At 36.7% G+C, this 18,953-nt stretch overlaps 1 protein-coding gene across 1 annotated transcript; it reads right to left on the reverse strand.

Annotated features, from left to right (window-relative positions):
* Positions 1-2,947: 2,947 nt before the first annotated feature.
* LOC139723138 (acid phosphatase type 7-like) lies at positions 2,948-18,705 on the reverse strand. Its single transcript, XM_071634401.1, has 11 exons — positions 18,363-18,705; positions 16,281-16,478; positions 15,387-15,569; positions 12,150-12,273; positions 11,335-11,403; positions 10,679-10,793; positions 10,030-10,143; positions 9,262-9,298; positions 7,034-7,173; positions 6,149-6,283; positions 2,948-4,753 (listed from the first exon to the last, which is right to left on the reverse strand). Exons 1-11 carry the CDS (start codon positions 18,532-18,534, stop codon positions 4,688-4,690), a joined length of 1,353 nt encoding a protein of 450 aa, XP_071490502.1. The 5' UTR covers positions 18,535-18,705; the 3' UTR covers positions 2,948-4,687.
* Between the last annotated feature and the right edge of the window lie 248 nt (positions 18,706-18,953).

Raw genomic sequence — 18,953 nt, forward strand, 5'->3', positions numbered from 1 at the left:
GTGGACTACCTTATCAACATATATATATATATATATATATATATATATATATATATATATATATAACGACTTTGAGCAAAGAAAATGGGTTTTCATCGGGATTCGAACCCGAGACCTCCGATGAAAACCCATTTTCTTTGCTCAAAGTTTTCGCTATTTACTATTACAATTGTTTCTGGTCAGTTTTTCCTTCCTTGTTTCAAAATATATTACAAAAAGCTGCATCGCTTCGGCGATCCCTCACATTTATTCCAAAGTTGATTTTTATGTCAGGTTAATGTGTGTGTGGCACACATACACACACTATAGCTTCTGACCACACGAGCAAAGAGAGTTAAGGGTTTGGGACGAACACCGATCTAGGGCTTTCAATAGCTCAGTCGGTAAAGCACCGGTCTAGTAATCCGGAGGTCTTGGGTTCGAATCCCGATGAAAACCCATTTTCTTTGCTCAAAGTTTTCGCTATTTATTATTACAATTGTTTCTGGTCAGTTTTTCTTTCCTTGTTTCAAAAAAAAAAAAAAAAAAAAAAAAAAAATATATATATATATATATATATATATATATATATATGTATACGTGTGTGTGTGTGTATGTATGTATAAAGCTATATATGTATATATGTATATATAATATATATGTATATATATATATATATATATATATATATATATATATATATATATATGTATGTATACATATCTACTCTTACTCTCTTAAGTTGATTGGTAAACAGGAAATAAAGAATATGAGAGAATTTAAGAGGTACACTTTATAAAAGATTCAGATGCAAGTGCGAGTTTTAATCAGCACATCAACATGACATTAATTGATTTTGGAAGACAATGTCACTAATATAACTTCATGTACTGTCCAATTCTAAATACTTGTATCTAAATTTGTGTCACAATGAGATTACTGGTATGAAAATAAACTGTTTCACAGGTAGAATGTTCTCTTCAGATTCAAAATTTAAGACAATAATGGTTTGCATCTCTCATTATCCTTAACATTTAAACACTCAAAGCCACACTACAGATAGTCGTATTTCATCATCAACACACACAGTAAACAAACTTATTTCTAGTACTATACAATTCATCATTGCACAAGATATACTGGTTGAAAACAATTGTTGTTAACTTGTTTATAGATAATCATAAAACTCAAGAGTTTCCAGGGGCGATTCAGGAATTCCATAAAGTGGAGGCGCCTTTACAAATTAAAGGGGGCGCAGCCCCCCCCCCCCCATTTTTTTTATTTATTTTATTTTGTTTGAACAAAAAATAAAGAGGCGGCCCACGTGCCCAGTGTGCCTCCCTCTGGATCCGCCACTGGTTTCTAGATGTTTGTAACTTCACAATGTCGCATTCACATCAAGATTGTCTATTTCCAGCAGCAGTTTTGATGTCCAAAGACTGTATGTGGAGACTGCTGTTACAGGTCAAAATTTATACAGTATGTACTGAACACATCATATTTCACAAACAAATTTCACAAAACAGAGCAAAGAGAATGATTCCGCCAATATTTCAAGTGGCGATGGAAAAACAAGGGATTGAGAAACAAGAATGATTCCTTTGCAGGATAAATGTTTACAATTTCCTACCTTGGAGATGACACATACTCTACTGTATCATGAGAGGCAATCACTTTGCATGTTCTTTATTTCCACTTTAAGGGGTTGACTCGCGGAATGTGCAAAAATAAGGACACAGCAAAATACACAGCATATACAGTTCATGATAAAATGTCAAAGCTGCCTTAGCCAATCTTGAAACTACAAACCAAGTGACTAGCAAGTCTTCTGTTTGACATTAGTCATGCTGCTTTCTTTGGATTCAAAAGTTTTGCAGACGTTTGTAACATACTTGTCTTAATATATCCTTATTTTTCTTTGAATCGTCACATTGTTTAACTTGTGAGGGTTTTGGCTGGTTGATTGGTTGGTCGATTTTTATTGTAGCCCTGACATGATACACTTTTGCCCCACTAAATATGTATTATTGTGATGTTAATGAAGGTGGATGACTATGGTAGATGAAATAAAAGATGTAGTGCGATATTAGTAGTGTAGGGGGTGAATTATATTAGTATAATATTATCCACTCCAAATCTTAGGTATCTTCATGGATAAGTAATAAACGTAATGAAGTATCTGTTTTCAGTTGATTATTGAGTACATGTATATATAATGTGCTTCTTCCTCTCTTCTGAAGTGAAGTGTTAAAGTGTATGGTTGTAGGTTTTGCCAAACTTAAAAAGCAGTCACATTATGAAGGGAATAAACCACAAGTCAGTAAAATAGTGTAGCAAGTGCCAGCAAAAAGCAAGGATATGTATCCGTATTCACATAGTAATACTGTTTCCCAGTAAGTAGAGGGTGCAATACATTCTCTGCACTGTGCATTTCCTCATATTAGCACTCTGTTTTCTGTACATGATGTATGCCAAATACAGTCAAACCTGCCGTAGCGTCCACCTGTCTATAGCGGCCACCTGTCTATAGCGGCCACTGCAAAATGCCCCCCCGAGAGAAAAGCCCTGTTAAAGACCCTGTGTATAGCGGCCACCTCTCTAACGCGGCCAGCGGCCACAAATTTTGTTTCCCGCGGGAGATATTAACCTGTCTATAGCGGCCAAAAACCCAATGGAGCCGTAGCCAAGCCGATGATTCAGCGTATTTTTCTGTTTGGTAGCCGTGCGGGCAGGCAACGTTCAGTGATCGCCACCGCTGCATTCATCCCTCATTCAGTCATAATAATGCAGGATTGTTAAGCTTTCTTCACGACAATAAACATGCTACTGTGCAACAATTTCATATACACCGGCATGGTTAAATGCATGAAACACACGGTGTATGCATACGTACACACATACACTGTACATGTACATGTAAGGATACAACGATGATACATGTACATGTAAGCAATGCACACAAAGTTGGATTACCTGTCCATAGCGGCCACCTGTCTATAACGGCCACTTTTTCCGTCTCCCTTGGGTGGCCGCTATAGACAGGTTTGACTGTATTTGGAGAGTTTTTATTTTCATGAAATTCACGAGTAAGGTTGTACTGTATTTGCAAATTAAAAAATGTGAAAATATTTACTCTGATCCCTGCATGAATGTGCACATGCACGCAAACATTCCTCTGTTCAGTACTCTATTCCATGATCTCAAATCTAACCACCATTAATCCCGACATGCAAAAACTTAGACTGGCTAATCGCATGGCATATATAGTATTCCTTGTAAATACATTCAACTGATTACATAATTACAGTCCTTGTCAGCAGCTACTCCATCACTGACTCTTTCAGGCATGTCAGAATCAGATAAAGCTGAACATTAGAGTCAGGCTGCACAGTAGACACACACACACATAGGAGAGAGAGAAAAAAAAAACCCAATGAAAACATCAAAAAAAAAAAAAAAATGTCAGCACAGTTGATTGATTCCCTACAAGCAATTTATACAGTTAGCTGCCTCACTGTCTGTCTGTCTGGATTACACAATTCTTGTTTACAAGCACATGGCCCATATGGATCCTCTCATGTGTCTGCATTTGCTAGATAAATTAACAAAGGTTCAAAACGGATTACTTGTAAACAAAGACGAAATAAAGGCATTCCAAAATACTTATTTAAATTATTGTCAAATGACGAGGTTTCATGAGACTTCATTCATCAAGTTACATGGCGGTGAGACATTGAATGTTTACAAAGTATGAAGGATGAGCATGTTAATGCTCATAAAAAGGTATTGCACAATGATCACCATCTGAATGATCCTATAAATTGCCATGGCAACGATCAAAACACTGACTAGAACTATTATCTCCTTAAATCCATCTGCTCTAAAATATCAAAGTGGTAGTTACTAGTTACCTCTCTCCACTTTGGAGTGCATCTACCCTTCTTAGGAAAAATTAATTTCCAATATCATTTAATAGTCACCCTTTACTTTAGATATGAGGGCAGTACATTGTGCATTCTACAACAAACATTCACTTTGCCATATCACAATTTCACACTCGCAACTAGGCTTATTTGTACAATGACGCCTTGGTTGACAGATGAAATATGAATATAGTTTTGCAATAAACTTGAGTCACACATGGTACAAATCATTTTCCCTTTCATACTGCCGATTCCTTCGGTACTTGGCATGGAAACTGATTCTTAATCTATTCCATAGTATATAGTGATACAAGTAAATATATACATTAGATGATCAAAATGTTTGCATATATGTCAAAGACACACTAAGATGACTTTAAGAGTAAGACATGTATCGGGTAGGCATAAAAAGGAAAAAGATTGAAGAAATATCTCCTCGAAACTTAAATTGTTCACTTAAAAGCACTGCATTCATTACCACTTTTAAAAACAAACACAAAATTCTTATCAATATATGTATTTTGAATTTGATAGTCCAACTTTGCAACAGATGAGAATGCATTCAAACAGACTGATTTTTTAAAATTCTGTCATTGAAAATATACATCCTGACTATAATGAGGTATATGGACTCTAGGATTGCAAATTTGAGTACACAAGCATAAAGCAGTAATGTTCAACACGTAAGGATAAACCTAAGCTCATGCCAACTCGTTCATCACTAAAATAGAAGTCTGTCAACTCCCTTGATTTGTTCTGTCGCATGATTAATTGAAGGGCTCCCTCTACAGCCAGGCTTCAGGTCCATGTTTGTCCTTGATGAGTGTGAATTGGTCGATGACAGCACCATCCTGTATTAACAGTTAACAGGAGTTGAGATAAGTCATTTTGCTCAAATCTTCCAATCAATTAGATTTCTCAACACAAAGCAACCATTTGTAATGGCTTTACAGCATGCCAATATGTGCTAGTATTAGACATTTAGATCATGCAAAAGGCAAATAATTCTTATTTTGAAAGTAGAATTTAACATCAAAATATTAATACATATCTTATTTGCATCTTTTGACATGTGATACATACTGACCAAGTCTGAATGTACGTAGACAGACCGAAAGCCTAGCACAAATCTACCATCTCTGTATGTACACGCACATACACACACATACAAGTCAGTTTGTAGAGTTGTACGCAATTGACTCAGTTTTGACAGCTTTACAGACAAGCTCAAATGCAGACAAAGGAGACATTATAATCAAACATTGGTGTACTAGCTTTCTTGCACATTTAGTAAGACAAAACAGATATTGATTTTCTTTTAGTTTCTTAGAAATTATCAAACAATTTCACTTGAAATGGAAACATCTCCCTCCCGAGCCTTTGTCCTTTCTTGACTTCATAAATTCGCCATCTTCTTCAATTCCAATGTGTTTCTGAAAAACTGTCATTTTGTCCATCCCTTTCGTTTAACCCGTTCCTTCCGCAAAATCTCCAAGATCCTCCAATGCCCCCAAATGAGATTCTTTTTGCCCATCGACAGAGAATGGACATGTTGGTAATTCACCTGTGCGAAAGCAGTCAAGCAGTACATGTACCCCCTTTCCACGGTTCTACTGCATGTGCCATCGAACAATGGAAATATCAATCGGGCGTGAGGTATGAATAGAGCGGGCACTGATGGGCTCACAGAATATTTTGTTATACACAAAACGATCGAGGCCTCTGAATGAGGTCAGCGATAACTGAAATCTACTGATCTAAGCCTTGATTGCTATTTACATCTTCATACGAGTTTCAGAGTAAAACAAGCACAAACTACATTGGTAAAAGGGTAAATAATACTGTGATATATACTGTTTTCCTACAAAAAGAAAACAAAAGCTGATAGAAGGAGCTCTAATTTTTCTATCAAAGCCATTTTTCGGGGCAGTATAGGAAAGATAAACATGAATTTAGACCACGAATGCAGGCACTCTTGTCTACATTTTGGGAACCTGGTATGTTCCCTTATATCAGTTGCCTCCACGGGAGCCTGGTTTACCAGGTTCCCATAAGGAACGGGTTAATATAATTTTCTTATTTTTGTTCCACTTCCTTATTATGTAACCTGCATATCATCATCCCATGCATCACTCTATCCTATCCTCCCAACTGCTTTCTTGGTCATATCTTATAATCACATTCTCTTCTTCATTATCCCACTTTGGTCGCTTACTCACTCTCACCATTTATCACGAAACTCTCACCTTCTCATCAGACACCTGCTCAAAGTTGATGTGCGTGGAGTTGATGATCTTCATGCGTGTGTAGCCATAGTCGTCAGATCTGAAGGCATCCCATGGTTCTATGTGCCCAAATGTGTCATGCTTCTCTCGACAGCCCTGTTCAGACACAAAAATCGAATACTACTGATTTGAGGGGGAAAAAATGTTAGAAATTGAAGGCTGACTACTTGAGCATCATCAGTATGAGGCTGTTTCGTTTTAATATATCCTTCTGGCATTCCCGGTAATCTACAATGTATTCACTGGATAACTCTGCTATCACTTTGACACATTCAAATGAGTAAGCACGATTCTCTGCAAGTGGTTGGATCTTAATTCCTTTATAGATAACGAAAAATTACTAGAAATGGTAAAAGGCATTGTCAAATTCCACTACAGACACATGCTAATACACTCTCTCTCTCTTTCTCTTCCTTCTTTCAAATCTCTTTCTCTATATCCCTATCTTTCCTTTTTTTTTTCTCTCTCTCTTTCTTACTCTTAACCTTTCTCATCTCTCTCAAGCTATGTCTATCTTTCTATTTTTATATCTTTCTATTTCCTCTTTCTCCATCTCTCCCAAACACAAACAAACACACACACACACACACACACACACACACACACACAAACACACACACACACAAACACACACACACAAACACACACACACACACACACACAAACACACACACAAACACACACACACACACACACACAAACACACACACACAAACACACACACACACACACACACAAACACACACACAAACATACACACACACACACACACACACTCAAGTCACACATAGATGAAATGTATACTAGCAGTAAATGATGTCAAGAGAAGAAAGCCATGGAACTCACTGCAGATCCAGTGACAATGTGCACAGGGGCTTTAGGGTTCGTGTAGGGCTCGCTCACACTGCCGTTATACACCGTCCTGTTGTACAGGGGCCACATGCGTTCGTAACTATGCTCATGGGCCCAGAACTCCACATCCACTCCTGTTGAAAGATTAAAATAATGTGTGGTTCCAGAAGCATACACTATCTGAAGGCCGAGTTGCATCAACAAGTACTAAATTCCCTCCACTTACTAAGCAGTTAGACATGGCTGCACACTAACCCATTTTTTCTACTGGTCCAACCTGTTTTTGTCGGACCAGTAGATACCCAGTTTCTCCATTTTTTACTGGTCCAAACCTAAAATTTATTGGTCCTGGTCTTTTTTTTTTTGACTGGCCCTGATGATGTTATCATCATATATATATATATTTTTTTTTACTGGTCATGTTGGACCAGTAAATCTGGCAATTCCTGAAGTTACTGGCCCGACAGAGATTTTTACTGGTCTGGACCGTCGGACCGGTGCCAGAGTTATGTGTTAAATTAGAAATACTAGTATTACACAACAAAAAAAAACAGACTTCAAGAATCAAGGATGCCTGTTTCTCTCCTAACCCTTTGTGTACCTTGAGTGCAGATAAACACACAAAACCCCATAGTATACGCACACTGTTTAGGGTCCCTGGCACTGAAAGGGTGAATAGATACATTATTCTGTGATATTGAAATCTGTACATCATTACTCCACAACCTCCGAGAGCTTGCTCTACCTTGGTAAGCTACAGACAACTAATGTGACATTGGATCAAGGTTGTATACGATGCTTTCTCACACTACTAGATCATCACATGATGAATATTTACACTGAGACTGATCTTGTATAAACACTCCTCTCAGGTAACGCCATCCAAGTGCAAAACGGAATACTTCACTGAACACCACACGGCTCTTCTCTAAGCTAATCAAGCTTAAATTTCTACATACATGTAGGAACAGGTTTCAGCAAGTTGTATATTTCCAGTTATGCCACATAACTAGGAAAGAAAATATACACCTACATTAAAAATTCATACAATCAAAATAGATAGACCAGTATAAGCTGATCATTTACAATTACCATTCTCAGAATGGGACGTCCATCATAATAGAACTCTGAATGAATTTGATGTATTATCCTTTATCATGTCCATTCATGTGCTCTTAGAATGCAATAATGTCACATTTGTGTATGTGTATAATCGTGAAAAATGTTTCAATATCTATTCCATTGTGATACTTCTTATGCCAAATTTCACATATCCCATTTCTAGTTCAAATTGTACATTATCCTATCTCCTGTAATATCTTCCTCAGTATGACTACAAATGGGAGAGAAATTGTTCCCTTACTCGCATGAAACATATCATGAGAATATCTGATTATGATATCAAAATACTTTGGCCTAATTAGTTTAACAACTTGATTATGCATGTACATGAAATACACAGCTAACAAGATTGAATATAAAAAACAAAATAAAAGCAAAGTATATCAAAGTCTAAAATACATCATAAGTCAACAGAATGTATTTCATATCCTTCCATTTGAAACAGTTATCCTAATAATCTTTCTAATGGACAGATAAGGAAGATACAATCTTATTTTCCTGGACTGTGATATTAACACAGTAGGTTCATCTCAGATTTATCTGTTGAGAGTGAGTCATTAATTTTCTTTTATCTTGGTTGAAGTCCACCAGATTGAACTCTGGCAAGCAGGTCCATGATTACTGATACTGAACTAGCATGTCAAGAAGTTGTGAAACAACTCAAAAAACATTTGTAAGAGCACAAAACAAACATAATTATTGTATTGTATAAATGTGAATTCACTGCATATCTATTTCCCAGCCAACAATGGCAACTACATAAGTGAAGACATCTAATCCCTCATGTCACTGAATATATCTTTTATTTCAAGTGGTTTAATATGTATGCTTATGTTCTAAGTTATTTATATCATGAGATGATAATAACAAGATAGCCCTTGATATTATTTCGCTAACATTTCTCCGAGCACCAGCCATAAATCAAATTCAAATGAAATTGAAATTTCATTTTAGTTGATCAAATAAAGTTTGCATTGTAAACACGAATGGCCTTGAGGCATTCTTTGTATCCCTGAATGTACGTCCTATCCTAGCCGATTTCAACAGATACAAACTTTGAAAGCTTTGTTGCTGTAGCTATATGTATTTGAAGAACTCACCATTTTGGTAGAAGATATCTTCAAAGGCCTTCCGGATCTGGTTGGATTAAAAAGACAGACGGGAAGTGAAAGCGCAAAGTGAATGATAAAACTTTGAAAGAATTTGGATCTTGAAAGAAAGAGAGTAAAAATGAGTAGCTAAGGATCGGGCAAGATTAACCAATAGAAAAGCAGTACCCCCATCCAACTTCATAAAAGAAGGAAATATATGCTGTTGTACATATATTACCATTGAGTGGACAGAATTATGTGAACTCATTCCAACTTAATTCAGGCACTTTCACCATGTCTTTCATTATGATGTGTCAATTGTACGATGGCTGCCCACAATCAGTGATTTTAGGGGGTTTTGACCACTTTCTTTTAATTGCAGAATTGGAACAGTGCATTTTTTTTTCAAATGTAAGCCAAAAATCATATTAATTCTAACATCAGCAGAAAACAATTATGCAAATCTTTCAAATCCTGCAGTTCAAAAGAAAATGGTCAAAATACCCTTAAACACCTTATGCAGGCAGCCAATGTTCGTATTTCCTGCAGGTTCTTATATAATTACATGCACCTTTTATAGCTACAAAAAGAAGAACAATCAAAATGGGCTTTGGCACAAATCCAAACAGCCTACCGTATTTCCTATCTTTAAAAATTAGCAGCAGAGTCATCTCAACCATAACTATTTTGCAGTCAACCTTCATAAAGATAGATTACGAGAATTATTTTACACTGGAGAACAAGAGCAAATATATGAGAGCATAAAAACTGACTTACGATGCTTTCATTCCCAGAACAATCATCAGCGTCTTCATTAGTGCAGTAGGCTGGACGATGACCCATAGTGATGATCCATGGTCGGACAGCACGGTTCTGTGGTTTACTCGCTTCCTGTAATGATAGGGATGACCATCAACTACCTGATATCCTACAATGGCATGGCTCATAACAAACAGTAAAACGCCATCAGTAGTGGTAAAATCTATGGCATAGGCAAATTGGTTCCAATAGGATAGAAAAGTTGCACTCGATTTTACAGCTACTTGCATTAATGTTGTTGTTTTTTTTTCTCCATGTTTCCACTGAGAATGTTTCAAAGCCACGAAGCATGAAGTCATTAAGAGCAAGCAAGTAAATATGAGGACTGCCAGAAAGCTCAATAAATGATCTGTGTCATTAGAAATGCCACATTTAGGAACTAGCCTTCTTTTCCGTAATAACACACAGCAAGCATGTGATCTCATTCACAGACAGTAATAGCAAAAAGGAAACCTCTGTAACTACAAACTCTCAACAAAGCCAAATTCCTACTTCCTTATAATATTCTTAGTCTTTACTATGAATCTTTAAACAACAAAAAGGGTATGACAAACATTCATATTTGACAGTTACGGTAACAGAAAAATAATTCACAGATAAAACTTACCTCCAGATCTTTCTCCAGCCATGACAACTGCTCAAATATCTGATGGAACCCAAACTCAAGAAAGAAGTAAACCTCAGTAGAGAGGGAGACAATATGCGCTGGGCCAATGTTCCAGCTATATCATCGACATGAAGAAAACACATGATGCATGATCAAGAGAGAAAAAGATACAAGTATCCTTCACAAACTGTAATCCATAGTATTTTGAATTTGTCACTCATCTTAATCACACAACTGTGCTTTCGCTTGCTCAGAAATGCTATGCAACCAAAGGAAAACTGATCAGAAACATTCTCACATCATGTTTGATTTGTATGGAAGAATCAGCTTTTGCTGAGTATGCTAAGTTAAATGATAGCTTTCAAATGTTTTGATCTGATCACATTACAAAATTCTTCTTTTTTCTTTTTTTCTTTTTGTTTTGATGGGTTCCTAAAGAGGAAAGTAAAGCTTGTGATTCTATTCAGCAATGTGCAAAAGCAGCATAACACTCATGAATTGTAACAAACATTGTATCAAACAATAATTTCAAGCATTAAAAAAGTTCACAAGTATTGCAAAAGGATTCGCATAACATAAAAACTCTGAATTTCCCTAAATACTCTTCTACTTGGGCTTAGGCTTTGGTGAGTGAAACATGATATAAATTCACTGACCTGTACCACAGGTTCTCGCTCTTCTCATGGTTGGGCATGGTGAAGCGATTCTTGTAGTTTGAAAAGTTGCTGAAACATGGAGGAGAAAATCCACATTGTTAGTCTTCTACCATATTTGCTAATAGTCTGCATCTTAAGAATAAAAAATGTACATTAGGATTCTTTTTTCATTTGATACCAGATACTTATACTCATCTGATCATTTGTATTTCTTAAGCTGCTGATTTTCAAAAGATCAATCAGTCTGTTGTAGCACTTATTACAATCAAATTAAAACACATACAAGTGTATTAGTTTTCATATAAGTCTCTGAAACATAACATAACTGGTATGTTTAGATATATATTCAGTGTACATCTAGACACTTGACATGATTTACAGTCTCTCACAAAAAATAGTATGACAGAATATGCAAGTAAACAAGCATGCATGTAAACAAGCACGTGATAAGATCATGGCACAGTAGGACTGGGCTACCTTGGTGACACAAGCAGCATTAGGCTTATCTCAAAGCTTTATTCAGTTTTTTTTTTTTTTTTTTCAAGCAATCTATGTATGCCCAGCAGCACTGAGTGGCTGATGCAGCAGCAGACTTAGATAGAAAAATAGCTTTGTACACACATACACAGACATTGTGTTTTTTCTGATCTTTATTTTTTGTTTGATTGACTAGGACAATGTCCTGGTATAATCACACACACTTCATCCAACATTACAAAAACCATCACATTTCTTGCTTTGGGTTCAATATCTCAACTCTTGGCACAGAGACTATCCTTCAACTACGCAGTGAAACTTCCCTATTGTGAACTTACTAATGGTACTCATGGTTTCCGGGGCAGGTCATATAAGGAAGATATCCTGCCACTGGCTGGATCTGACGCATGAAGCTGTCTCCAGTTTCAGCGTTGTTGTCTGCGAAGTCGTAGGCAAAGTCTCCTGTAATGAGTAAAACAAGAGTTTGAAGGATGAGACTGGGAGAGAGACTAATGGGTAGAGAAAGAAGTAAGAGCACATGATGATGACGATGATGATGACGATGACGATGATGATGACGATGATGATGGTGACGGTGACAATGATGATGAAAACGATGATGAGATGATGATGATGATGATGATGATGGTGACAATGACGATGATGATATGATGATGATGATGATGATGATGATGATGACGATGATGACGATGATGACGATGACGATGATGACGATGATGATGATGATGATGATGATGATGATGATTAACAGCATTGGCATGGCACCATAAAACTGTTTAAAAACATTCACAGGTGCAGACTCCTCCAAGAGAGTTAGCAATTAAATGCATGGTGTGTGAGTCTTGAGAGAGGCTTTGAAGTGCTCCAACTTGACAATATCACAGAGAAATGATGTCAATAGTCTTCAAGTATACAATCATCCACAAGTCTTGTTTGCATCAAAGATTAAAATCAACACGTTAATATATCAGTTGGAAGCAGGTTTTATCACTCTCATTATGTATAAGAATAAGTTTATTTGTTGTGAAATTGTTTATATTGGTGGGTTATTCACTCGGGGCTAAACTGACATGGTTTATGAATATATCGAAAAGGTACCGATGGCGAAGTTTCACGAAATTCCTCCAAACTCCGTATAAATACACGTGAGTATTTGCTGCAACTAAAATCAACTTCTGTGTGTTATTGTATGTGCGTGTTTTGTCTTGGCATTTAGCTACGTCACCTATTTCTCTCCCTTACAAATATTTCTCCACTGACAAACACATGACAAATTGCAATACATCTGGCTATATCCTTTCCTTTTTCTAGATGGGGAAGGGGGTTGTGTAGGTGGGAGAAGATTCAGTACCTACAGGTCCAAATTCACAAACCTGTCTAGGAATAGGTATGGTGATATTCTCTATATGCTATGCAATCTACTGTGCATGAAATGCATACAAAGCTAGAGAGTGAGAGAATTAAAAAAAACGCACAACAAAACAAGAGAATTTCGGTGGTATGAAGTCAGATAATGCATTGAATAGGTTCTGACAAAATCTGAAAGCTTAACAAAAAATGAAGAAAAAAGACTGGAAATATACCTATGTTGATTAGATGGGGGCAAACTCAGTCAGAATCTGTTACCATCACATATTAAAATTTGTGGTGTTGATTATAAATGAATGACAAGCAACTGCTAATGTCAGCCAGAAATATGAGAGAAAGCATTCCCATATCCCATGCCTAAATGATTCAAAGACATATGCTTCCACTTCACATCTGTCAGCATTTAAAGACCCTGATTTATAGCGAGACTGAAAGTAACCAAAGTAGTAACCACGAGAAGTGCCATTATAAATCTTATTCAGAGTCTACGTACAGCCATTATGCTTTGCAAGTTTTGTCCAGTTATCAATTCCGCATGGTTGTTGATAACGATGATAAAAAACTGAAAGTGTACTTTTAATTGCCGCATTAAATATAATGGGGTTGTCACTTCTCAAGTTTTAAATATATTGAGCACCTACAGGGCATAATAGTGTGAAGTTTGCCATTGAAACATTGACACATAAATCTGTCCTTGAAACTCATTCACAGAAAGTGCTTGAAAGATGAAGAGGTGCTTAAGAAAAGAAGAGTAGGAGTGACGACACGACAGATGACATGACCATAAAAAGAGTGGGAAAGTGTCTTGATACATACTTTATTATATAAACAATTTTCTGCAATTCACATTTAGTGAATTAAGCCCATTACTCAACCTGTCCAACAATGATAGGCATGCAACAAACAAGTAAAAGATCAACACCTGGCAGTGATATGAACTTTACAAGCACTTAGAAAGTTAATCAAATCATATGGATTATGAAGATAACCTTAGTATTTCAGTTATGCAACTAATGGAGGGAATTTTTATATATTAATCATGTGTCATAATCAAATCTTAAAGGTAGGGGATACCTTTTACAGACCTCCCAAAATGTGCTAAAACATTAAATATGAACCTCAGGGGACTTGCTTAGGCCACTGCTTAGGAATTTGGAAGTCAACAGTTATCTAAAATTTGAATAATGCACAAAACTCAACTACTCAGTAGTTCTGTGTGTCAGCCACACTTAAGCCTTTTTGTTGCAGTCTTCTGTATTTGTTATCTATAAACACAAATCTAAAAGTACAAGAGCAGATGTAATAACATATAGAGTGTGTGGTAAGAATGTATATAGAAATGAGGCTTGTGTTGATGAACTTTCTTCACAAAATATACATGATGAACACACATGCAGTGCATGGGTCTGCAAAGCTAGCCTAGTAATGCACTGGAATTTACGGTGAGCCCCGAAAAAAATTCAATTCAAAATGTAACGGTCAAAAAAATGTACTAAATGTCACCTTCCACTTCCAATACTTTATGGGAGTTTCTAAAATGATACTCTCTTCAACATACCACTGTATTTATACAACTCTTCATTTAAGGCATGCAAATGGGATTCCCTACCTTTAACAAATGAAAACTCACTGTCAAATAAAAATTGCAAAGGCTATCAAGGCCAAAGTTGTTTGACCCCCTATGTCTAGATGACAGGTTGGTTGAATCGACCAATACAGGGGGCAGTATTTAGTGGTCAAGACATGTCACTGCTTTTTCTCCAGACAGAGCTTGTCTGGTTTTAATGGTAATGAAGGATACGAGGACTATGCAGCGGTGCTAGGCATAGTTATTGTACATATTTAATATGTTGCATAGCATTGCTTCAAAGAAGAGATCTATATCAACATCCCGTCCAGGTGTGTGATGCAGTTTGGGGAGTGGAAATCTCATATGCAATTTATATAGCTGTAGGAAAAGTAGCAGCAGGGGAGAGAACTAGCTTCCAGAGAGCTTGGGCCCATCATCAAGTTGTCCTTGGCATACTCAAAACAGGAATGTGTCATAACGTATGTGTACAGCAATACTGTCATTATGAAATACCTAGACAGTATATCCTCTGTTCTTGTCCTTTCTATTGTCTCGGAGTTCCTCATACATTGGCCTAAAACAGAAATCAAGGCTGCATAGATTATGCCACACTCACCGACATGTAGAATGGCATCATACATGCCAGCCTGAGTCTCCTTCTGAAGACGACCAAGGGATCGTGCGTTCTCGTTGCCCATGTCACCGAAAACGGCAAATTGTGGCGACCAGTCGGTACCAGCTGTGATGGCATTGAAGGCAAAGAGATCACTCCATCCATCCTCACTCCCACAGTGGTAGGCTGCAGACAAAGATGCAAAAAAAAAATCAAAACTGGTAGAAGATTTGCTGCACACTGGCACTGACCAGATGGTTCAGGACCACTTAAAAAGAAAATTAAAAAATGGGTTAATGTGCAGCCCTAAATTAAGGAACAAAATGTCAAATTTTAAGCAAAACATAGAACATTAGCAGAGCAAGCATATATAATACCAACACAAAATCCATACTCATCTCTCAAATGATAGCATCTGCAAACATTGACATCATGTAGTTGACTTAATGAGATCAGTTTAATGATAAACGTGGAAAACAATCATATCTTTACCCTTGAGTCTTCAATTAAGTTCCATCTTCCAGCCTATACTGCATGGATAAACACTAAGTCCTTCATCTAAAGAGTAAAATTGAGTCTTTATTTCTATTCAATCTACTCAATCTTAATAAACAATAAGGTATCACATGGACTAAAACTAATTCTTTCAATTTGAATAGCAAAACTGAGTCAAAGGTCCAATGATACTATTCAAAGGGTAATATGTTACGTTACTACTAATAGTAACACACATTATATGTGCAACTGTGCAGTTGGCTTATCTCCTCTTTTGGGATTTCTCCAGGCAAAATCTCTCATTAAGCAGGAGCATTACATCCAGCAAAAACATTCTTTATATGGACAGAAGGACTCTCCTAAACTTGATTTAAGGATTCAGCCACTTGTTAGTAATCTTACTGTATTGCTCCCCCGGCTTGAGTCCAGTCAACTTCACTCGGTGGATGTACTGTGTGTGCTTCAGTTCTCCTCCATCCACAAATTTTGTAGCCGTTCCCATGGCGACCAGTGAGAGTTTTCCAGCCAGGCCGAACTCCACAGTCGACGTGTTTGTTGGGGAAAAAGTGCTCCAAGTCACCATCATTTCAGTGATGTTGCCTGTTTGACAAGGTATTGGAACGAGAGCAGGACAGGCCCTGCTGATTTCACTCCTTTCAATATAAAGTCATGCCTAAGCACAGAATGCAGCTTTCAAAATACTGTAAAAGTGGAAATTTTCGCAGTGTTGAAATTTTCGCGCATTTCACGCAATCAGAAACTAGTGCGAAAACAACAGCACGCGAATATTTTCGCATGCCATATGTTCCAGTAGCTGATGATGCTAAACTCTTCTCACTCAGTGAAGTGCAAACAAAAATTTGTCAAGCGAAAATATCCTCTTTTACAGTATATTTCAACTGTATCAAATATAGAGTGATTCCGATCCCTGAATCCCACTTTTTTTGCTCATCTTACAGAACTTTACATTTATATTGATCAGTGATCACGTCTTGATTAATAACTTGCATACTTTCAATCATGAAGAACGGTCAAAAGGTTAAAAAAGTTCATAGCGCTCAGCAATGTGCACATATCATTTTATAAGTTTGTGTTTCACCATCTGACTTTATCACAATCAAAGATTAGTAAATCTCTGATTATTTAGAAGAACTGCTCTATTGAAAAATGAGAGAGAAATTACAAATCAGATCTAATTTCATTTTCATATTGGCACACACTGCATTTATGATTTATGATTATCTCAGTTTAGTTGTTATCACCATGATCTCAGCAAATGTTGACATTTCCTTGCATTCTTCCATCATTTGAAACAATGACAATAATAATGATGATAATGATGATGATAATAGTAATAATAATAATAATAATAATGATAATATAATTTGCATGTATACAAGAAACAGACAGAAATAAAATTTAGACTATAAGCGAACAAAACAGTGCACAGCTCACATGCTTGCCGAATTATTGGAATAGGCCTTAAACAATAGCCAAAACATCAGATACTATCACTGCATAGAATCTCTCAATTATTCAAGACTCGGATACAGCTAGATCAATTGCTACAACAATAGTACAAAAGTGTACAACACCATTAGATGACTACAATGACAAAGCTTCAAACTCGAGTGAAAACATCTCTACAATACATACATGTATACATACAAAACAAAATGACAAAATATGATCTGGCTGTGTGCAAAACGATAAAGCTTCATGCTATGTAAGGTCGAAGTGAATTTATAATAACATGAATTAACGCGTTGGACTCAGAAATGAATTATTGGAATAACAGGTATATACTATATATATATATATTCATTCATGTCAGGGTATATGTATATATTTACGTAATGTTATTACAATATAGATAAGAATGTTATATACAAGAAGAGTTATGATTATTATAGAAAAAATGTACTATGCAACAGTGGGATATAGGCGTCGGTTAATTTGATCCCTTAGGTGACAGTTTTGGTGTTTTATAAAACAAACAGAGAAATATTTTAAGATTCAAATTTATTTAATAAGAATTTATATCATTACGCATTTATAAAATACAAACCACACATATACATCATTACAAAGTTATATAATATGAGTAATGATATAATACCAGTATATTGTTGCGCATTTATATAAGCCCACATATATAATATGAACCCTTACTGGGCCGGAGAGCCTTGGCAGCTTAGATATATCATTATATAATACTATGAATCCATGTAATGTATATGAACCCACATGTATGTAGAAAAAAAAACAATTTAAGTTGTTACGAATTAATGAAACCAATATACATCGCTACATCCCTCATTTCACTTAACATACCACCCATCCTCATTAACAACACATGAATTTATATAAGAATACATATATAATGGGGAAAATTATCTGTAGATAGATCTCCATTCAAAACAAAGAAAGAAAGAAAGAAAGTTGGACTCAGGGTCAGTCAGTCAGATCTAACAATTATGTTACCTGTGGCGGATATATGAATTTGTTGTGGCTGTGTATGAACGACACTTTCCCCCGTGACTGAGTGTGAGGTACTTGGGTTCATGTAGATCACTGCCGCTGATTCGACACGCATCACAAAGAGGAAAGTCGAAAAGGATCCGACAAGCACGGCAAAAGAAACTGCAGAATTCATTTTGTCTTCCTCTTCCCTTTTGGTAGCTAGATGTGCTAGTGCAGCGCGATCGATATCGATTATACAGTACTCAGGTCAGCAGTCTCGCCTGCACTGCGGCGGGGGCTTCACTCCAACTGGATGGCCAAAGCTACGGAGGCAAGGCCCGTGGGTGCAAGTCTAGAGATGGCTGCGCTGCGCTGGCTCGATTCGGCTCCCCTTTGCGGTTGTTGTAGTTGCCGGAGGAGTCATAAAGTCATAGGTGGGAATTGTGATTTTCTGCGATACCTGGACTTGAGAATAAAGTGAGGGCAGGTCCTTTCACTATATTGCTGGCTGTCACCCAAAAACAGGAACGCGAAATCGTGGCAGACGTAACACAGACCTACTCTGCTTGTCGTACGTGAACACAACAATTTCCTACAGATCGTTACCTCATC

The sequence above is a fragment of the Diadema antillarum genome, unplaced genomic scaffold, assembly GCF_040938485.1.
Source record: "Diadema antillarum isolate AM-2024a unplaced genomic scaffold, OU_Dant_1.0 scf00000182, whole genome shotgun sequence".
NCBI classification, from domain to species: Eukaryota; Metazoa; Echinodermata; class Echinoidea; order Diadematoida; family Diadematidae; genus Diadema; species Diadema antillarum.